Below are 22,792 nucleotides of genomic sequence, written 5' to 3'. Positions count from 1 at the left end.
GCCCACAAGCAGGCCCGCAGAGTTGGAGGGAATGGGCAAGCAATAATTATTGGTCAGGGCCTGGAAACAGAAACCTGTGGTTGGACTCAGCATGCTGCCAGGGCAGTGTGGACCTTGTAGCTTGAGGGGTAATGATGGGATTGAAGGCCCTGGCCAGGCCAGCCCATGAACAAAGGGCTTTCTGTTTAATGACTTGCTCAGCATTAGTGTGTGAAGAGCAGAGTCAGCTGCAACTGAGAACTCAGACGCCCACACCAAGGGACACGTTACCAGGAGAGATTTATTATATTTTTCTTGCATATTTTATTGTATATCATGTTAATTTTTTTGGTTTGCATGCAGTAACAGTGACTCTTGTACAGTTGTATGGTTTTGATGACTATCAAGTCAGTGGTATAAAGCAATCCTGTCACTTCCAGAATTCCCTGTGCACTCTTTGGACTCTTTCCCACATCCAAGTTCTAGACCACATCCCTACAATCTTTTTTGGGAACCCATTTTGATATACTAAGACACAAAGCCTTTTGCATCTTGGTCCATTTTCTTGGAAGGCAGGTGATCTGAATTCATTAGCCTGCTGTTTCTGTTTCCTTTTTGGTTGGAGTGGCACCTTCTTGTGTGATGTGTGCAGTGTGTTCTTTTCCCAGGTTGCATAGGTCCGTGGGTTTATACTGCAGGGTGGGTTATCAGTGGAGCTGAGGAAGCACTGAGGTTCATTCAGATGCCCACGGGACTGTGGGTGGTAGATACTGAGAACAGAGATCTTTGGTGCATCTGATAGATGTGTGCTTGAGGGGCTGCTGAACTAACCTGCTCTACTGTTTCTTTGTTGTTGTTTTTTAACCAACCTTTGCGTTCACAGCAGACAAAGTACTAGATAGGGCAAGGTGCAGTGGTCAGTGTACAGTAGGTAGGGTAAGGTGCAGCAGTCAGTGTACAGTAGGTAGGGTAAGGTGCAGCGGTCAGTGTACAGTGGGTAGGGTAAGGTGCAGCGGTCAGTGCACAGTAGGTAGGGCAAGGTGCAGCGGTCAGTGTACAGTAGGTAGGGCAAGGTGCAGCAGTCAGTGTACAGTAGGTAGGGTAAGGTGCAGCGGTCAGTGTACAGTAGGTAGGGTAAGGTGCAGCGGTCAGTGAACAGTAGGTAGGGTAAGGTGCAGCGGTCAGTGTACAGTAGGTAGGGTAAGGTGCAGCAGTCAGTGTACAGTAGGTAGGGTAAGGTGCAGCGGTCAGTGTACACTGGGTAGGGTAAGGTGCAGCGGTCAGTGCACAGTGGGTAGGGCAAGGTGCAGCGGTCAGTGCACAGTAGGTAGGGTAAGGTGCAGCGGTCAGTGTACAGTAGGTAGGGTAAGGTGCAGTGGTCAGTGTACAGTAGGTAGGGTAAGATACAGCAGTCAGTGTACAGTAGGTAGGGCAAGGTGCAGCAGTCAGTGTACAGTAGGTAGGGCAAGGTGCAGCAGTCAGTGTACAGTAGGTAGGGTAAGGTGCAGCGGTCAGTGCACAGTAGGTAGGGTAAGGTGCAGTGGTCAGTGCACAGTAGGTAGGGTACGGTGAAGTACTTGATGTATAGTAGGCTTGTTAGATGTCATTATTTTGTTTTCTCTTTAGACTGTAAGCATCCAGAGAACAGGCCTTTGTTCCTTAAGGTCCCCCTGAGCCTCGAAGGTGATCTTAGCAGATCTAAATAAGTACAGTGTAGTCTGAAAAATAGATGGCTTCATTGTAGTGTTCACTGCTGCAAGGAAAGGTGATGAAATTACTACTTTACAGTCTTTCAGACTGAGTATGGGTTAGACCTTCTCCACGCGTGGATCTCCTGTGAGAAATGTTCATGGAATACTTTTTATTAGCTGCTCTTCTGCTGCTGTGCTAAAACGCCATGAGCAAAGGGATCCTGAAAAGGGAGGGTTCTTTCAGCTTACAGTTGTAGTCCATCATGAAGAAGTCAGGGCAGGGTCTGAAGCAGAAGCCATGGAGTAGTGCTGAGTGCTGGCTTGTTTCCCAGACTTTCTCCCAGGATTGTCTGCCCAGGGCACACTCTCACTTCAATCACAAATCAAGGAAATGCCCCCACAGAATTGCCTACAGGCCAGTCTGATGAAGGCCCTTTTTCACTTAAGGTTTCTTCTTCTTGAATTAAGCTTAGCTTGTGTTAAGATGATAAGAAAATAACCAATAAATACTATTAGCCCTTGTCAACTTGACACACAAACATATAACTATTAAACCATTACCTTTTCATTTCCGTTTGTCCCCATGATGTCATTTTACTATTTGCAACGTGAACCAATGTAACTAAATATCCTATAGTCTTTTTTCTTTTTTCTTTTTTTTTTTTTAAAGTCTAGCACTTTGAAAAGTTCAGTTTTTAGGTTGGGTTTTAGGTTGGGTTTCTGTTGCTGTGATGAAACACTATAACCAAACAACTTGGGGACAAAATGGCTTATTTGACTTAGATTTCCATATCATGGTCCATCACTGAAGGAAGTCAGGGCAGGAGTGCCAACAGGTCAGAAACCTGGAGGAGGTGGGAGCTGATGCAGAGGCTATTGAAGAGTGTTGTTTGCTGGCTTGCGATCACGGCTTGCCAGGACTACCAGTCTAGGGGTGGCCCTGCCCACAGTGGGCCCTGTCCTCATCAGTCACTAATTAAGAAAATGCCCTACAGTTGGATCTTATGGAGGCATTTTCTCAATTGAGGTTCTCACCTTTTAGATAGCTCTAGCTGTGTCAACTTGACATAAAACTAGCAAGCCCAGAAACTTTGGATTTTTAAGGAGACTTGGATATTTTAAAGAGACTGAATGTGCTAGTCAGTTTTATGCCATCTTGGCACAAGTGAGAATCATCAGAGAGGAGGGAGCCTCAATTGAGAATGTGCCTCCATAAAATTGGGCTATAGTCAAGCCTATAGGTCATTTTCTTAATTCATGTGGTAAGGTGTAGTCCACTGTGGGTGAGGCCATTTTTGGGCTGGTGGTCCTAGGTTCTATAAGAAAGCAAGCTGAGCAAGCCTGGGAAAATCAAGCCGGTAAGCAACACTCCTCCATCACCTTTGCATTAGCTCCTGCTCCCAGGTTCCTGCCCTGCTTGAGTTCCTCCACTGCTTTTGATGATGTATGGAACTGTGAGTGAAATAAACCCTTTCCTCCTCAAATGGCTTTTGGTCATGGTGTTTCATCCCAGCAATGGTAACCCTAACTAAGTCAGTCTCATAAGTGAGTACCTGTAAAAACTACGAAAACAATAAACAAACAAAACCCTCCAAGAATTAGGGCACAGGCACAGATCAACACAAAACCAAACTCCAGCAATGTAGATAGCTTAAAGTTCATCTGAGACTCACAATTTTCTGGGCTCCAAAGAGTCGAGGCATCTCTACTACTCCAGCTCTGTCAATGCACAGCATACTCAGCTTGTCTTAGTCTCAGGCTTGTTCCCTTCCACAGCTGCTGCTGTCCTTGGTGGTCATCTCATGATACTGACATCTCAAAAATGCTGAGGTCTCCATTGCAACCTTTACCATAGTCTCTCTGAGATGTTTTCAGGGATGATGACCCTGCCACATGGTGCCAGGATTCATCTCTACATGGCCCCTTTAATCCTGGGGCTTTTTAAGGCAACTGAGGTTGTACCTTTATCAATGGCCTCTTCTGGCCTCTCACAGTGCCAAGCCTCAGCTGTTTTCTATGACCCTTTATGCCTTCAAAACCAGTACCATGTACACATTGCCAAGTTCAATTGCTAGCACCCAGGTACAGACTTAGCCTACTCTCCACCACAGCTTATGTGTGCTGACCCTGAGGGAACGCTTCCCAGAGACTTCACTGAGCTCAGTGATGCTGGTCTCTCCTTTATCACAGCTGATTCTTCAGCTAGCCAGTATCTGTTGTCAAACTGATTAGCAAAGGGAAGGTTTCATGTTAGTAGTTCTGGTCTCTTGGTATCAATGTCTGTGTTATTTAGGTTAATATCACTGTGATAAAGACCATACCCAAAAGCAACTTGAAGAAAGGATGTATTTCATCTTACACTTCCCTGAAGCATCATTGAGCAGAATCAGGACTAGAACTCAAGGCAGAAACTGACTCACAGATCATGGAGGGGTGCTGCTTACTCACTTGCTCATCGTGGCTTTCTCAGCCTGCTTTCCTATACTTCCCAGGAGCACCCACCCGGGGGGCACCATCCACAGTCCTCCACTTCACTGATTATCAAGAAAATGCAATACAGTCTTGCCCACATACCAATTTAATGGAGGCATTTTCTCAGTTGAGGCTGCTGCTTCCCAGATGACCCTAGCTTGTGATAAGTTAACCAAAAACCAAACAAGGGCAATAGGTTTCTTTCTCCTATGGTGTCTGCAAAGCTTAACTGCCTTTCTGTATTTAGCACATTCAGAATCATCTAATCATTTTATTACTGACTCAGAACACCAGGAAGGGTGTTGAAATCCAGCTTGATCCAGTTCCTAACATCCTTAATTATGCTGAGTCACAGCACACACACAGGCGAGTGCGTAATACAGTGCACACTGTACTATGGAAGCTGATGCTTCTAGGACATGAATTACATAGAAGATACATTTTTATCTGAAATCTCTTTACTTTTATAACATTATAACTAATCATTTGAACTATGAATTCCATTGCCCTCTCTGTGACATTGACCTGTTTTGTGACTGTCTTACAGGTGTGTGCTGCTCCCACTCCTGGGGATGAAGCCACCCCCGCAGAGCCTCTACCTGTTGGTTGACTCCGTGGACGAAGGCTGCAATGTGGTAGAAGGGGAGCAGACATCACCCAGCCTCTCGGGGACTGTGGCAGAGCTCTTGGCTGGTCACCACGAGTTCTTTCCCCCATGGCTCCTGCTTCTCTGCTCTGCCCGAAAGCAGAGCAGAGCTGTCACTAAAATGTTCAGTGGTGAGTGTTGTGTCCTGGACACAGAACTGAACCAGGAGGGGTTCTTGTTGGTAAACAAGTCCTTGGACAGAGATCTGAGTGCTACAGAAGCCTTCTCAGCCTCTCGCCATCCCCGCACCTTAAGATCATATTTAAAATAAGGTGTGGTGTGCTTTAAAACCGCTTACATTGGCTTTTCCAAAAACTCTTTCCCTGAGCTGAGGGGATAATTCAGTGAGTAAAGTGCTTGCTGTGCAACCTGAGAACCCCCATACATAAACAACAACAAACTCAGCGAGGTATGAGCACACAAACCTTTAATCCAGTGCTGGGGAGACAGAGACAGCCAGACCTCTAGGGCTCACTGTCCCACCAGCCTAGCCAATCAGGAGTGACCCCTAAGGTTGTTCCTTGGTCTCTATAGGCACATACACATGCCTGAATGTATATGTATACCAAAACGGTCTTTGCCTACTTCCTGTAGTAAGACCTAACTTAGTGATTAATTAGCTGTGCCGTTTATCAGTAGTTCTATGCACTTAACAGCTCATTAGTCAGTAAACCAGTATCTCTACAGTGGCTCCTGAAGTCCTGTGGCAGGTTTTCATATGTGAGCCTTTCTTCATGACAGGGCTGAGTAGAGCTCTTCGTATAATCTAAGGGCAGCTGCAGCAGTATTTGTGTGAAAGCTTTGGGTGAGCATGATGGTCGCCAGTGCATATGGCAGCTCCTTTGATGGGGGAGGGTAAAGGTGGTCTCCTTCTCTAAGTCATCTGGTAGCATCAGCTCATTTTATGTTCTATACACATTATGAACTTTTTGAATTCATTTTTAAGTATGTGTGGGGGCATGTGCACTTGAGTTCCTCATCTTGTCTAACTGGAGTTACAGGCAGCTGTGAGTGGCCCAGTGAAGATGCTGGGAATCAAACTTGGGTCCCCTTCAAAAGCAGCACATCTCTAAGCCCAAGCTATGTCACATGTTTGCACAAATGAGTCACTATAGCATGTGCACATTAGTGCTTAGACTGTCTGAGTGACCTTGGGTTGCTTGCCTAAGCTCCTGCTTCCTGTCAGTAACGTGGGGTCCTGTGAGGCGAGCTATGCCCAAGGCATGGTAAGGGCTCTAATTCTAGTCATCTCATTCTCATTTGTTAATAAAAATCAGTTTTGACCTGAATTTTTAGTATTGCTTATAAGCCTGGGTCTTTGACTTTATCTGCCAGGTGTTTATTGTGAACACATTTTGACTAGAGATGGCACCTCAGTTGAGGAAAAGATTGGCCTATGGGACATTGATCGAATGATGTGTGAGGGCCCAGCCCTCTGTGGGCAGTACCACCTCTGGACCAGTACTCCTGGGCTGTACAAAGAAAGCAGGCTGAGAAAGCTTGGGGGTGGGGCCTATGGGGCGGGGCAAACCAGTAAGCAGTGTTGCTCCATGGTCCTTTGAGTCAGCTCCTGCCTTGAGTTCCCTACATGATGGAGTACAAGGTATAAGATGAAAGAGCCCATTCCTTCTCAGGTTGCTTTTGGTCATGGTATTTCATCAGAGCAGTAGAAACCCCGAGGACGAGGACAAACCTCCTCGTTGTGCTTTCCCTCCTCTGTCCTTTGGCAGCAGGTTGGTGTGTTCTCACTGCAGGATGATCATCTTCAACCTAAAACCTCGAGTCTAAAATGCAGGAGCTGCTTGAGTGCATCCAAGGAGAACTCCAGGGCAAGATTCTGTTTTGTGTGTTATTTAAAATATTACCCAAGCTTTCAAGCTGTGTGGATAAATGTGCATGTGAGACAGATGGGTTTTGTACTTAGAGATGGTTTCCGTTCTTCTTATGTATATTCAGATATTTCAAAATCTGAAACATTCCAAACTGCTTCCGGCCCCAGGCACTTTGGATGAGATACTCACTCAGTTGCCAGAGTGGCATGGTCAATGACCCTTTGTGCTTCAGGCTACTTGTAGTCACTGGGTGAGGCTGTGTGTCCTTTGGACATGGGTCACTTGTGTTTGTTACAGTCTTTCATACACACACAGTGATGTCCATGCCTGCCTCTGCCTGAGGACTCCCTCTGGTTTTCTTCATCCATGTTGCCTTGTCTGCGGTATAGGTTTGCACACAGTACTGGAATGTCCATCCCTCCAGCTTCTCACCGTCTTCCCACTTCGGTCACAGCTCAAATAAGACACGCACACACAGACTATGTTTTCCATTCTTGTTTATTTGTGCCTTCCTTCTACATAGTCACATACCCACTCTGGTTTTATTTTCTTCATGGAGCTAATACCACTAACATTTGTTGGGATTTCATGTGTATATTTAACTAATTATCCTCTCATCTAGGATACAGTCTCCATGAAAAAGGGTCCTGACTGTGTGGGCCTAGACTTTGGTCCTGTAAGGATTCTGACTGTGAGAGCACCTGTTTGTAAGCATGGGGTCAGGCCCCTGTCAGGGCACCGACTGTGTGTGCACTCATTTGAAAGCAGAGACTCAAACCCATTTGTTTGGCCAGCATCAAGGAGTGTCATGCCCACTGAAATATTTTACCAAAAATAGAAAAGAGGTTTAGTGGGGCCTGGGAAGATGGTTCATTTGTCAAAGCACCTGCTCCAGAGCCCACATAAAAGAGCTGGGTGTGATAGCCTCCCTGGCCAGGCGGCCCCGCCTCCATGGTGAGTTCCTCAGAAGGCTCCTGTGGGCCCTTCCCTGGCATGAGTGTGGTGCTCAGTTCCATCCCCGGGACCCAATAAATAAATAGGGTCATTTTCAGAGGTCAGGGTAGTTACCTTGCTGGTCAGTGGACGGTCTTGGTTCCATGTGTTAGTTCAGTTTCTCCCTCAGGAGCAGCAGCTTAATCAGAGCTTTACCCGTGCTGGCCCAACTGACACTACTGAGCTACACTATAAACTAAACCTTCTGCTCTCATTTCTGCTTTGTTTCTGCCACTAAGTCTTGCCTTGGCTGGAATGGGCCTCAATCTGTAGATCTTGAGCCTGTGACAGTCTGCCTGCTTCTGCTTCTATGGAACTAGGATTGTTGGCACAAGCTGCCCACCCCATATTAAACATATAATTTTTACTGGTGTTAAATATAAATTCTTAGTAAATCAACATCACTCTTTAGCTTTGGGAAAGATTTGCTTTCGAGTTGTAAATATTTTGTACCCTTCTGCACAGCATCAGTTCCACACTCTTGGACTTCCTCCTCCCATCTCTGTCAGCATCATGCAAAGCTCCGACTCTGACCCCATTAGTCACTAGTCATGATGAATGACTCAAGCAGCTTTCGTGCTTGCACTTAACTCACTTATAAGGTAGGAAAACCTCCATCACAGTGCACAAGCAAGGGGTGTGTGTGTGTGTGTGTGTGTGGGTGTGTGTGTGTGACAATTTACATCCCAGGGGTAGCCCTTGCCCAACATTCAGAAGCCCTGGGTTCAGTCCCTGGTACTGTACACACACAAGGAGAGCTGTCTCAATGGCATTTTCTTTTGCCCTCTTCAGAGGCATCAGGCCTGGCACTGTGGAGGCCTATCCCAATTCTGGTTTTGTTATCTCAAGTTTTCATCAGATGACTTTAGTTAATTAGCTTAAATTATAGATATTTCTGCATAATGGGTTGTAATCTTTCACATAGATCAGTCTGTGTGCACATCACTTTGGAAACTTTAAAACACTATTATATACCACTTTATTAATCTTTATTAGCGATAGGCCTAGAACTTGGTGTGTAGCCCAGGCTGACCTCAAACTCACAATCCTCCTGCCTCAGCTTCCCAGGGATTACTGGCATGCACCACCTCACCAGGTAAATTCCTTTGTACCTTAAACTGTTTCAGTGACTTTGTAAAGCAACAAAAAAGAGAATATATAGGAAGAGGCTTGGAGGCCAGTCATCTCTTCAGGCCGGGATGTGGGAGGGGGCCAAACATTCCTGGGGATGTGCTCAGCCTTTCTTTAGGTTGGAAGGGTTTGTTTTCTGTTATCAAATTAAAATACTTAAATCTCCAATTGTCAGTAAAGAGCCTGGACCAAGGAGATGCCACTGGCCTAATTATACTTACAAAACTCTAACACTGTTTAAGTACAGCTGCTAAAGGAAAGCAAAGTGTTCTTTAAGGGGAAACAGCATGAAGCGCACACATGGGTTTATTAGGTAGCTGGGTATTCACCTGGGGAAGAAAAGTCCCACTGAGCAAAAGCAGACAAGGCAGGACATGGCCAAGGCTGTGCTGTGGAGTGCATTCTGCCATGGCCAAGGACAGGGGAGAGAGTAGACTGAGGGCACACTCAGTTCCATACCCACCCTCCCTGGAGGTCAGAGCCCTTTCCAGAGTTTATCTTCTCGAGTGGAGAATTTAGGCATTGTGGGTGCCTGTGTGCATGTGCTGTGGTTATAGATCCCACAGTAGAATGGTAGCTTTGCACATGTGTTATTTTATTTTGCTTTTGTTGGCAGAACGTGCTTTTCAAAAATTTCCTTCAAGTATTTGAAGCTTGGGTTCAGATGTTTGTTTTTCAGTTATATTCTTTTCTGTTCTGTTGGTCAAGGAAGGTGTTGGTCACCTTTGACTTACCCACGCTCACCGAGCCCTGTGTGGCCCACCTTTTGCTCCTAATCCCCAGCAAGCATGGGATTTTGTACCCGCTGTTGTCACAGCCTCCATGGTCCCTTCTGGAGTGTGTCTTTTCTCTAAAAGCTTTGCCTGCAGCCATGCTTTGCTCTGCCTGTGACTGATTCTGGAACGTATTCTGAAGCCTTGACGAGTTTATTTGTAGCTGCTTCTTCCATGAGGCAAACGGTTACCTAACAAATCCAGCTCTGTATACTAATGTTCCTCTGGAAGATGCTGCATAGTCCTCTTTGAAAAACTTAAGAGTAGCCACCACTGGTGCATTCTTTAGCTTTGGTTGAACCTTTTTAGTAAGTGGCTTTATTTTTACAGATCTAGAGTTTTACAAACATAATTTGGCAATTTGCATCTTAATTGGTTCCAGTTATTTCCTAACAGTCTGAAATTTAATTATTTTAATTTGATATCATAAAGCACTTTGTTTTTTTTTTTTTAAAGATTTATTTATTTATTATATGTAAGTACACTGTAGCTGTCTTCAGACATTCCAGAAGAGGGCACCAGATCTCGTTGCGGATGGTTGTGAGCCACCATGTGGTTGCTGGGATTTGAACTCTGGACCTTCGGAAGAGCAGTCGGGTGCTCTTACCCACTGAGCCATCTCACCAGCCCCAGCACTTTGTTATAATGTGACTGGTATTCTGTTTGGATATAAACCACTCACATTAAACCTAATGTATGGTCAAGGGGATGGGTGCAAAGAGCTGTAGTTGTGGGAAAAACAGTCCTACTTGTCTCTCACAGACTTGCTCAGGTATATCTGCACAGGGTACTTCTACAGCTGGGTATGTCTGTCTGATTCCACTTAGGGCTTCTTGTAAAGGACTTGAAATGGGCACCACACTGCAAGAACAGATATTAGCCACACTTGTTGGTAGGAAAATGAAATCATTGCTTTGCCATTTATATGTTTTTATATGCAAACTGCTTTGCATACTAGCAGGTGTAGGTAGATTCTCTTATTAGTACTAATCCATGAGTCAGGTATTTGTATTGGTTCACCTTCTTCACACATATGCCCCCCTCTACTCTACTCACTCAACCGGGTCGTCTTCCGCAGGGTTCCGGAAGATCAGTTTGGATGACCTGCGGAAGGCGTATATCGTCAAGGATGTTCAGCAGTACATCCTCCACCGCCTGGATCAAGAGGAGGCACTGCGGCAGCACCTCACCAAGGAGACGGCCGAGACGCTGAACCAGCTGCACATCAAGAGCAGTGGGTGCTTCTTGTATCTGGAGCGCGTGCTGGATGGAGTCGTCGAGAACTTCATCATGCTTCGGGAGATCCGTGACATCCCGGGAACTCTGAATGGTCTCTACCTCTGGCTCTGCCAGAGACTTTTTGTCCGAAAACAGTTTGCCAAAGTTCAGCCCATTCTGAACGTGATCCTTGCAGCCTGCCGGCCCCTGACCATGACAGAATTATACCATGCTGTGTGGACCAAAAATATGTCTCTAACCTTGGAAGACTTTCAGCGCAAGCTAGATGTCCTCTCAAAGCTCTTGGTGGACGGCTTGGGCAGCACCAAGATCCTGTTTCACCACAGCTTTGCCGAGTGGCTCCTGGATGTGAAGCACTGCACCCAGAAATACCTGTGTAATGCTGCAGAAGGACACAGGATGCTGGCCATGAGCTACACCTGCCAGGCCCGGAACCTGACCCCGCTGGAAGCACAAGAATTTGCCTTGCACTTGATTAATTCCAACTTGCAGCTGGAGCCAGCCGAACTGGCTCTGTGGATGATATGGAATGGTACCCCAGTCAAAGACTCCCTGTCCACCTTGATACCCAAGGAGCAAGAGGTGCTGCAGCTGCTGATCCGAGCTGGTGCTCATGTCAACAGCGAGGATGATCGCACCTCCTGCATTGTCCGGCAAGCCCTGGAGAGAGAGGACTCCATTCGGACTTTACTGGATAACGGAGCCTCTGTCAATCAGTGTGATTCCAATGGGAGAACTCTGCTGGCCAATGCCGCATACAGTGGCAGTCTGGATGTTGTGAATTTGCTTGTCTCCAGGGGAGCCGACTTAGAGATCGAAGACGCCCATGGGCACACGCCACTCACTCTAGCTGCTAGACAAGGGCACACAAAGGTGGTTAACTGTCTAATTGGGTGTGGAGCCAACATCAATCATACAGATCAGGACGGTTGGACAGCCCTGAGGTCTGCTGCTTGGGGCGGCCACACCGAAGTGGTGTCGGCCCTGCTTTACGCTGGCGTAAAGGTAGACTGTGCAGATGCAGACAGCCGAACTGCTCTGCGTGCAGCAGCCTGGGGTGGCCACGAGGACATTGTCCTGAACCTGCTACAACATGGTGCCGAGGTCAACAAAGCGGACAACGAAGGGAGGACTGCACTCATAGCTGCAGCATACATGGGCCACAGAGAGATCGTAGAGCACCTGCTGGACCACGGCGCAGAGGTCAACCACGAGGACGTGGACGGCAGGACAGCCCTCTCCGTGGCTGCGCTCTGTGTGCCTGCAAGCAAAGGGCACGCGTCAGTCGTGAGCCTCCTGATTGATCGAGGGGCTGAGGTAGATCACTGTGACAAGGATGGCATGACCCCCCTGCTGGTGGCCGCCTACGAAGGTCATGTGGATGTAGTGGACCTGCTGCTAGAAGGAGGAGCAGATGTCGATCACACCGATAACAACGGGCGGACGCCCCTTCTGGCTGCAGCTTCCATGGGGCATGCTTCCGTGGTCAACACGCTTCTGTTCTGGGGCGCAGCCGTGGACAGCATCGACAGTGAAGGCAGAACAGTTCTCAGCATAGCTTCGGCACAGGGGAATGTGGAGGTGGTGCGCACTCTCTTGGACAGAGGCTTGGACGAGAGCCACCGAGACGATGCTGGCTGGACACCTTTACACATGGCAGCTTTTGAGGGTCACAGGTTAATATGTGAAGCTCTCATTGAACAAGGTGCTAGAACAAATGAGATTGACAATGATGGGCGCATCCCCTTCATTTTGGCCTCCCAAGAGGGCCATTATGACTGTGTCCAGATCCTGCTGGAGAACAAATCCAACATCGATCAGCGAGGCTATGATGGGAGAAATGCATTACGTGTTGCTGCCCTGGAAGGACACCGGGACATCGTGGAGTTACTCTTTAGCCATGGGGCTGATGTGAACTACAAAGATGCTGACGGGCGGCCCACGCTTTACATATTGGCCTTAGAAAACCAGCTGACAATGGCGGAGTATTTTTTGGAAAATGGTGCAAATGTGGAGGCCAGTGATGCGGAGGGAAGGACAGCGCTGCACGTCTCCTGCTGGCAGGGTCACGTGGAGATGGTGCGGGTACTTATTGCCTGCCATGCAGATGTCAATGCAGCAGACAATGAGAAGCGCTCAGCCTTGCAGTCTGCGGCCTGGCAGGGCCATGTCAAAGTGGTGCAGCTTCTGATAGAGCATGGCGCTGTGGTGGACCACACATGCAACCAAGGAGCCACCGCCCTCTGCATCGCAGCCCAGGAGGGACATGTGGATGTAGTGCAGGTTTTGCTGGAACACGGTGCTGATCCCAATCATGCCGACCAATTTGGACGCACTGCCATGAGGGTGGCAGCCAAAAACGGGCATTCTCAGATCATTAAGTTGTTAGAAAAATACGGTGCTTCCAGTCTGAATGGCTGCTCCCCTTCCCCTGTCCACACGATGGAGCAGAAGCCTCCACAGTCGGCACCGTCCAAGATGCAGTCTCTGACTATCAGGTCCAACAGCTCTGGTGGTACTGGCGGAGGAGATCTGCAGCCTTCCCTCCGGGGCTTGCCCAATGGGCCCGCTCATGCCTTCAGCTCTCCGTCAGAGTCTCCAGACTCGACCGTGGATCGGCAAAAGTCATCCCTGTCCAACAATTCTCTGAAAAGCTCAAAAAATTCATCTCTGAGAACAACGTCCTCCACAGCCACGGCTCAGACGGTGCCCATTGACAGTTTCCATAGCCTGTCGTTCACGGAGCAGATCCAGCAGCACTCACTGCCTCGCAGCAGGAGCAGGCAGTCCGTCGTGTCCCCCTCGTCCACAACCCAGTCCTTAGGACACAGCCATAATTCTCCCAGTAGTGAGTTTGAATGGAGCCAGGTGAAACCGAGTCTGAAGTCAACAAAGTCAAATAAAGGAGGCAAGTCAGACAACTCCAGCAAGTCTGGGTCAGCTGGGAAGAAGGCTAAACAGAATAACTCCTCACAGCCAAAGGTTCTAGAGTATGAAATGACTCAGTTTGACAAAAGGGGACCTGTTGCCAAGTCTGGGAGTAGCCCACCTAAACAGACGCCAGCTGAATCTCAGTGTAAAATCGTGGTCCCTTCATCTCAGGACAGCAGCCGTGCCCAGCCGCAGTTTCTCATCCACCAGCAGAGCGGTGAGCAGAAGAGGAGGAATGGGATAATGACGAACCCCAATTACCATCTGCAGAGCAACCAGGTGTTCCTGGGCAGGGTCTCCGTCCCTCGAACCGTGCAGGAGCGAGGGCATCAGGAGGTGCTGGAGGGCTTCCCCCCCTCGGAGACAGAGCTGAACCTCAAACAAGCCCTGAAGCTCCAGATTGAGGGCTCTGACCCCAGCTTCAACTACAAGAAGGAAACACCCTTGTGAAAGGTAAGATGCAGGGCAAAGCATAAAGGAACCAAACTGTCACTCCTCTTCCTTAAAATGGCCCCTGCTTGGTGCTCTCAAGGCCCTTCAGGCTCCTCTCCCTGTGTATTCAAGGAGCTCATCCCAGTGGTCTGTTCAGTGTGAGTCCTCCAAACTCCAGCACCTATCCAAAGCACTTGCATAACACAGGATCGATAGATCCATATACAGACGCTCAGATCAATGATAGGATCGCTAATAGGTAGTAGAAAGTAGATAACTGATAGCTATGCCGATATGTAGATAACTAATAGACATAGATGACAGATTGGTAATAGATGTGTAGATACACGGATGATAAGAAGATGATAGGTAATAGAGACAGTGGGTGACAGATGATGTACAATAGATGATACATATATACATAGATGTGTAATCTATTCTTTATCTCCTCTCCCTTTTCCCCCTCAAAGTGTTACACTGAGTGGGATATGTTTGTATTTGATGCTGTGTTTGTGTGCTTTGTACATGGTCTAAACCTGTGGCACTCTTTCAGTAAAAATGTATTGGATAAGTAGATGAATAGATCAATATATCATTTATTAATCCTAAATTAAGAGTTTTATCCTGTATTATCATTCCCGTCTATCAGGAGATTTCTGATGGAAAACAGGGTTGTTTTCTACATATTCCTTGTTTGGTTTTGAAGCACTGAGCTGTACCTAGTGGTTAGTTGCTACATGTTAATTCCACATTTCACCCAGAAACAGATCATGGATTTAAATTAGTAATCAAGTCTTATTATAATAAATAAAAAGTCTTGAAAAAGTCTAGTAGTGTTGGCATGTAATATACACAGGTGCTGGACCATGGTGAAGGGTGTGGATTTATTAAATTTACCTATTTACATATTTAGGGGCAAATATAGATAGCATATATTATGTTCAGGTCACTAATATTCCATATTAACTAAAACCATTGTTATCCTCCCCTCAGCAGAGGCTTCACTGCATAGGTAGAAGTGGGTGGAGAAGTAGCAGGTGCTCACGTCTGCACTGGGGGCTCCCTGAGAGGCAGGCACTTAAACACCTTGTCTGAAGTACAGTGACTTTATAGAGACCTGACTTCTGGTAACAGTAACACACACAGGCAAGCTAGCATCTACATCTCTTTTTCCTCTTGTCTTTGGTGGTACAGTTTAAATATCATTATCTTTTATAAATATATCTTCTAAAATGTAAGGACGAATGGATGGTCAATCAAGATTACTTCTCCAGACTCTTGGTTCTGGCGGTGTAACCCCTCAGCTCCTAAGATCTCTTGTAAAGGGGAAAGACTGCATCTACATCAGATACATAGGATATAAGGTCAAAGTTGGGAGAAAAATGAATACTGTGTATGTATTGAAATTGTTCTTTACATACTAAAATGCATAAATAGTAAGTGGATAATAGTATATTATTTTATAAGGTCTTAAAACTGTCATAAGAAAAGTGTAGAAATTATTTTATTTTTTATTTTTTCCAGGTTCCAGTTGTATGAAACAGAAGGCATTGTGGTTGGAACAGTCGCTCAGCTGCCAGACGGAAGCCAGACGCCTGAGGGCGTGCTGCTGAGACTGTGACTCCCTCCCGCAGTACTGTGTCCTGACTTACTGTCATGTGCCTACCCAGTAAGGCTGCCCTTCTCAGCAGAGCCCCCATGCTGAAGCAGTCTCCACCACCCCGAATAAATGCAGATGTAAACTGCAGTTCCTCCATACAACCAAACCCGGTTTTGAGTATTTTCCCATTTGGTAAACGTGCATGTGCCACGGTCAGGTGTCTCCGCAAAGGCAGTGTTCCGTATTTATTGTTTTCTGCGTTGTGGTGTGTACTCAGTCCCATCGCATTGTCTGGTATGCCTGGTTCTTGTGTATTTAATAGATGTTACTCAATAAAGCAATTCTTGCAACTGTTTTCTGTCCACTAACCTTCAGCATTGGATAAAAACAAGTGTCTGTGTTGATGCCACACGGAGGTGAAAAATGACTTTGTGATGAATTTTCCACGGGGATCAATTCTGGTGGTGTAGAGTCACTCGGATAGTTTAAATCTCCCATTTTCCCAATCAAGGACCGTGTGTGTCAGGCTTAATGTGACAGAGCAGGCACATGCCAGCCACTCCAAATGCAGCCACTATGTGCATTCACAGAGGCTCTGAGCCATCTTCTACCTGCCTGTCATCCCACCTGCAAATAGATGGACCATCATTCCGGAAGCTTGGACATTCTCAGGGACAGAGCAGTCAGTGCCTGGGGGCACGTGTCAGGCAGAGACTCCAGGTCCAACTAAGGATGATGCTCTGATCCCTGAATCATTCACTGGCTGCCTTCGACTCCTCCAGCTAAATGAAATGTAATCTATCATTGTAATTGAATGCTCACTGCTCTGAGCTGTTTCCACTTGCCAGTTACTGCATGATCAAATTAGCCCCAGTCAGAAGCAATTGGGTCCATGTGAATGGCTTGGTGGAATGGATGTTCTTTGAATGTACAGTGTGCTGTCTATCACAAATGATACCAGGAACCATCAGTCACAGCACTCATTTTGTTATTTGATAGAAGTGATGGGCCTGCACTTTTCTAGCCACAAACTCTTTCCTGTTTTCTTCTTTGCACAATTGCACACAGGATGTCTGGATGCCATGGTTAAGGGAGGAATGTGGAGCAGCTTAGATGGATCGTGCAAGCATTTGGCAGGATGATTCGGAAGCCAAGGATGGTTTGATTCTTGAGTCCTGTTCATCTCCCCAGCCTTGGGGACTCGGTGCTCTCCACGTGCTGTTGCTAAGGGGAAATGGGGAAAGAGAATTTGGAAATTGAGCACAAAACCATTGCTACTACTGAAAACTTTGGAATGTTTTGGTGAGAGGCCAGTGATGGTCACTGCATGTGGAGGGCACAAGGAGTGTTGTTTGTGGAAGCTCAGATGCGTAATTGCTTGCAATGCGTGTTTCTCATGGAGAGAAACACTTTGAGTGTTTGTGGAAGCTTTCCCTTGCCTTGTGTTTTTCAGTGTCAGCCAAACTCATTTCCTGTGTGTCATCTGTCAGTCATAACCAGGGTGAGGGACAGTTGATGAACTCACTCAAAGTTAAGGTGACGAGCCGGTTGATGCTGACAAGTCAAATGTGAATGTTTCAAGGATTGAATTCTTGTCCCTATGGGACATTGATTAATGACACTTAACAGGACTCTTGGAAGGCAGCCTTAAAAGTGTTTCTGAATCTGTTGATAAGTGTGCTCACACCCTGTTACTGGAAACAGTGTGACTCCTTACACACTTAGACACATTTACCGTAGAAGAGGAGCCTCCAACTTCTTATTAGGTGTATTTTTTTTTAAGAAAGATAACCCAAAAGCTGCCAGTTTTTCTATTCACTTTGAATTATTAAGATCATATTTATTTAATTTTATTATTTTGAAAGTTGCACCTTGTGACCAAAGGGCAAAGACAAGGCATTAGGGAGTTGTGTTTCCAAGTGTCTTTGTGTCCATCTTTATAAGTGTGGAACAGATGTTAGGGGAAAACCTGTTGGAAAAGAGGTTCTCATAAGTATTCCTTGGGGTTTTTTCCCTTTTGTTTTGTTTTTATTATTAACTGAGTTAAAGTAGAACAAAAACAGTTTCTGGCGAGGACCAGGCTGACCAGGGTGCTGCCGCCAGCCTGCTTGCTGTACTTGGTCATTTTGGAGTGAGGGAGGGGATAGGACCACAACTGGGAAAAACAGTGACTTCTGCTCTATTACAAAGATAAGAAACGGTCCCACAAATAAAAATAATAATAATAAATGGCTATTTTTGAAATTCAAATATTTAAATTTTGTAAATCAACTGTTTAGGACGTCATGTGTTTGTAACATTTTTTTTTGTAGTGACCCATTACACCCCTTCCCGAAGGTCAGTGACCCTGGTATGACATGTGGTGAAACATCAAAGAAGTAAGCGTCTGAAGGGGTCCAGGAAAGTTTGGGGGATAAGAGGACCGGGAAACCGGTGCTCTGTGGTATACAATCCATCCTCTCCCACCCCTACCAGATTCCTCAACCAAAACCAGTCCAGTACTTCAGAGACAGGAACAAGTCCTCCCGCTGTTTGGCTATGCAACTGTTCGTTTTGCTTACTCTGCCCTCCGTCAACACTTTCCACAAATGTAGTTGCAGACAAATGCTTTCTTTCTGTTGTTCGCTCTGTGTGGGGTGTGTAAATAACCTAAAATGTACATTGAATTTCACAGTGTAAAGTTTTATTTTATTCCTTGTATTATATAGTATGCGAAAACATCCCGATGTACATGAAGTGCAGAATAAATCTATTTGCTTTACAGAAGATGCCTTGGTTTAATTTCGTCTTTTAAATAGTAGCATGTGCTTGATATACTTACAGTAAGATGTTTTTTAAGTTTATAATTTTAAAAACCATTGAAGGAGAGGGAGATTAAAACAACAACAACAACAAAAACACTGTCCAAAGGAGGCTAAGAGGCAAGATTTAGCCTTTATCTCCTGTGAAGCTTAAATAGTATTTGCCTTTCTGTTCTCCCTCTCCTCTGACAGAATTCCTACTGTATCTCACTGTCAGCTTCTTACTGTGACCCTGTGACCTGTGTACACACGTATGTGCCCCTTGGTTTTACTACAGTCTTAACCCTGAATATTTTTTTAATTTTCTGGAAAAAAATGAATTGTTTTCTAAATAAAAGTGTGCTCCTCCTTTGGTAAGCCTGAGTCCCTTCTCTGGATATTTGTTTTCCCCAGAAGAACCCAGTACTGACCATGCATGTGTGTATAGATACCATTCATTTCATTCATATGTACATATATCAAGTGTGTGTGTGTGTGTGTGTGTGTGTGTGTGTGTGTGTATTCTGTTCCGCCCAGGGGAGGTTTCTAAGAAGGCCAGCAGTTATTTTTCCTTCATGACTTTATAATTTAATGGAATTCCCTAGGGCTCATAATTTTCTGCAGTCATTCACTTACTCATATTTTTGTACACTTAATAGGTTAATTAAAAACAAACTTATTCTAAGCAATTTTAATGTAGGAGGTGTTTGAGCAGCAGTAAGATATACTTAGGGATTTTAAGAACATTTGGTCAAGTAGAGTTCAGCCAGTAGGCAGAAGAGACAGGGACTCTTCAGAGGCTTGGGCAGCATTTTGATCGATGCCAGCTTACAGTGAGATACGTGCATGAATCACATTGCTGCATTTAAGGGAAATTTTATTATGTAGTATATGTACTAAAGTTACCGTGAAGATCTGACTGCCAGTCACTCCATCACAATATAAATAAAAGCCAATATGAAAATAATTCGGGGGAGAGGGAGCAAACACAGAGATCCACAGCCAAACATAGGGGAAGTTCAGAGTACCCCACAGAAGAGGGAGATGAAGGACTGTAGAAGCCAGAGGGGTCAAGTACACCAGGAGAACTCAGCCCACAAAGATCAACTAAGCATGATTCTTAGTTCTTACAGATTGAAGTGGCAGTCACAGCCTGCATGGGTCTGTCTAGGTCCTCTGCATGTATGTTATGGTTGTGAGCTTGGGTTTTTGTGGGAGTCCTAACAGTGGGAGTCAGGGATCTCTGACTCCTTTGCCTGCTCCTGGAACCCTTTCCCTCCTACTGGGTTGCCTCCTTCAGCCTTGCTGTGAAGGACTGTGCCTAGTCTTAGTGCATCTTATGCCAAGTTCAGTTGATATCCCTGGGAGGCCTGCTCTTTTCTGAAAGGAAACTGGGGAAGAAGGGATCTGGGGGAGAGGGGCAGGGGGAGTGGAGGGCTGGGAGGACTGGGGGACTGGGAGGAGAGGCTGCAGTTGTGACCTATTATTATAATGAGAGAAGACTAAAAAGGAAAAATAAAAGAAAATTTAAAAAAGGTAATTTGAAATGGGCCATGTTTAGCTTTCCAATTTCTTTCAAGTTTTTTTTTTTTTTAATGTGTGAGGGTTTATATATATTTGCCTATGTCTGTGCAGCTGTGTTTGCATGTGTGCATTTTTGTATGATCTTGTATGTCTGTGGAGGGCCATGGTTAGTGTCAGGAGTTTTCATTGCTCTTTATTTTATTCTGAGGCAGGGTCTCCTGAACTGAACTCAGAGATCCCCAATACTAGCCAGCTTACCCCAGGGGATCCTATCTATGCCTTCTGACTGCTTCTAGGGATTTGAATGGGCCCTCGCACTTCAGTCGCAGGTGCTTTATCTACTGAGCCATGTCCTTAGCCATTTGTCATTTTGTAAATGTTAAAGAAGTAGCCCATTGTTGATTAAATGTACAGCACTTTAAAATCCACTTTCCATTGGCTACCCATTTCTGTTTGGAGCCTAGGTTTTTGCATCATGAGTGGATGGATTTCTTTTTCATAAGATGGACATACTGGGTCTTAGGGCATATGCCCACTAGCAGTTTTACTAACAAGTGCCAGTCTTCTGAGGCGGTTTTATCCATTTCTACCCCACACCAACGCTGTACAGGAATCTGTCATTCTATGTCTTAGCCAACAGTTGCCTTGCTTGACTTTCTCCCCCCACACTACCCCCACCTTTGTTTGATTGTATATTATTATGCATTGATATTTGAATTTTTCTCTGTCAGGGATGGTATTAAGCATTACATAAAATTATATTAGGATATTATAACTTGGAGAACACTCAGCCATGGTCCCCCCTCCCCCAAGGCTCCTTTCAATATGTCCTTTGGGTGATATAAGCAAATGTGACAAGTATCTTCTTGGACTCTGCCCTCTTGCTCTAAGTGGCATACGTTAACAAAAAGAGACTCATTTTTTTTTCCCATGTGAAGGGTCTGATGCCATTGTCCTGTCTTCCTCTAATATTTTGGTTGCACTGAATCAGTGATGTAACCAGCATTGTTGAGTAGAGTGATCATTTTCCAGGATGTTGTTTTAATCTGCAGCTTTTCACCAGCATCCTTTGTTGGGCGTTACCACAATCTGTAGCTCCATGAGTTCTCATAGGATATTGAGAGTCCTTGCATCTTCTTCTTGAAGCCTGCCTTAATTTCCATTGGTGTAGTGTGTTTCCATAAGAACCTTAGAGAGGCTTAAGCTTTGATTGCCAACGTTTCCTTTTATTTTTCCTTTTTAGTCTTCTCTCATATAATAATAGGTCACAATTGCAGCCTCTCCTCCCAGCCCTCCACTCCCCCTGCCCCTCTCCCCCAGATCCCTTCTTCCCCAGTTTCCTTTCAGAAAAGAGCAGGCCTCCCAGGGATATCAACTGAACTTGGCATAAGATGCACTAAGACTAGGCACAGTCCTTCACAGCAAGGCTGAAGGAGGCAACCCAGTAGGAGGGAAAGGGTTCCAGGAGCAGGCAAAGGAGTCAGAGATCCCTGACTCCCACTGTTAGGACTCCCACAAAAACCCAAGCTCACAACCATAACATACATGCAGAGGACCTAGACAGACCCATGCAGGCTGTGACTGCCACTTCAATCTGTAAGAACTAAGAACTATGCTTAGTTGATCTTTGTGGGCTGAGTTCTCCTGGTGTACTTGACCCCTCTGGCTTCTACAGTCCTTCATCTCCCTCTTCTGTGGGGCACTCTGAACTTCCCCTAATGTTTGGCTGTGGGGCTACCTTTAAATTCATTTTAGAACAGAGAATGACCTTGATCCTCCTGCCTCAGCGTCCCAGGCGCTGGGATTCTAGATATATGCCACCATGCCCAGCAAGTTCAGGGTGCTTTGACAAATCTGATATACTCACTAGCATAATTGCATTGAATATTTTCTGAGCCTCCCAAGGCTCATTGCCCCTACAATGTAAGCAGCAGAGTTGTGGGCCATTATCAGCATGGTACCTGCTTAGGCTTCTCTGCAGACCAGGATTAATGCAGTACTGTCTTTTCTAATGTTGTCCTTCTTGTGTCTAAGGAAAGTAATATACTTGTGAGAAAAGAGACCATGTAAATTAACCATGTGCTTTTTCACATTTGATGGTGCTTTAATAATTTGGCTACCATATGTCTCAGGGAGGCAGAGTGGAGCAGATCCCTGGGGCTCACAAGACAGCCGAGCTTCATTCAGGAGCACTGAGACAGTGGGAGACCCTGTCCAAAACACAGCAAGAGCACCAAAGGAATGCCACCCAAGATTGTTCTCTGTTTTCCACTCACTGTTACATAGCTGTACACATCCACCCACACATACATGCACCAGCACACACATGAACACATACAAGCACACCCTATTTCAGTAATGTAAGCCCTCACACACAGGCACACACATGAACTTAAACCAAATGTTTGCCATTGTCATTATCTGTCATAAAGTTGCAAGCTTCTGATGTGTGCAGGTCCAAGGACACTGTAAAGACTGTGTATCCAAACCTGAGACTGCCAGCTTCCATGCAGCCAACCAATGGTCACACTGGTGCCTGTGAACAAGCACAGTTGTTCATTCTACTGAATCAGTATGAAAGATCCCCTTTGGGTGAGGCTCATGCCCAGAAGAGAAAAGAAAACTATTGCCCGCGCTTTTGTTCCCCCTGGTAAGAACACGCTCAGGGCAACCGGAATCTTCTGCAGTACAAACTTTATTGCTTACCCCATCAGGAGCCAGTGGAGAAAGGAGCCAGAGAGAGAGCCAGAGAGAGCCAGAGAGAGAGCT

At 45.8% G+C, this 22,792-nt stretch overlaps 1 protein-coding gene across 4 annotated transcripts in view; it reads left to right on the top strand.

Annotated features, from left to right (window-relative positions):
* Positions 1-18,877, top strand: part of Ankrd50 (ankyrin repeat domain 50) — a 36,065-nt gene extending 17,188 nt beyond the window's left edge. For 3 of the 4 annotated variants that reach the window (XM_029475187.1, XM_021158477.2, XM_029475188.1), the window contains exons 3-5: positions 4,690-4,919; positions 10,596-14,140; positions 15,644-18,877. In XM_029475187.1, coding sequence (XP_029331047.1) covers positions 4,690-4,919; positions 10,596-14,137 — 3,772 coding nt within the window. In that variant the 3' untranslated portion in view covers positions 14,138-14,140; positions 15,644-18,877. The remainder of the gene's footprint in view (positions 1-4,689; positions 4,920-10,595; positions 14,141-15,643) is intronic. The other variant, XM_029475189.1, reaches the window with a different exon arrangement.
* The last annotated feature ends 3,915 nt before the right edge of the window (positions 18,878-22,792 follow it).

Source organism: Mus caroli, chromosome 3 (genome assembly GCF_900094665.2).
Source record: "Mus caroli chromosome 3, CAROLI_EIJ_v1.1, whole genome shotgun sequence".
In the NCBI taxonomy this organism is placed as follows: Eukaryota; Metazoa; Chordata; class Mammalia; order Rodentia; family Muridae; genus Mus; species Mus caroli.
Note: the sequence above shows the minus strand (reverse complement) of the source record. Positions and strands in the feature narration are given on the sequence as shown.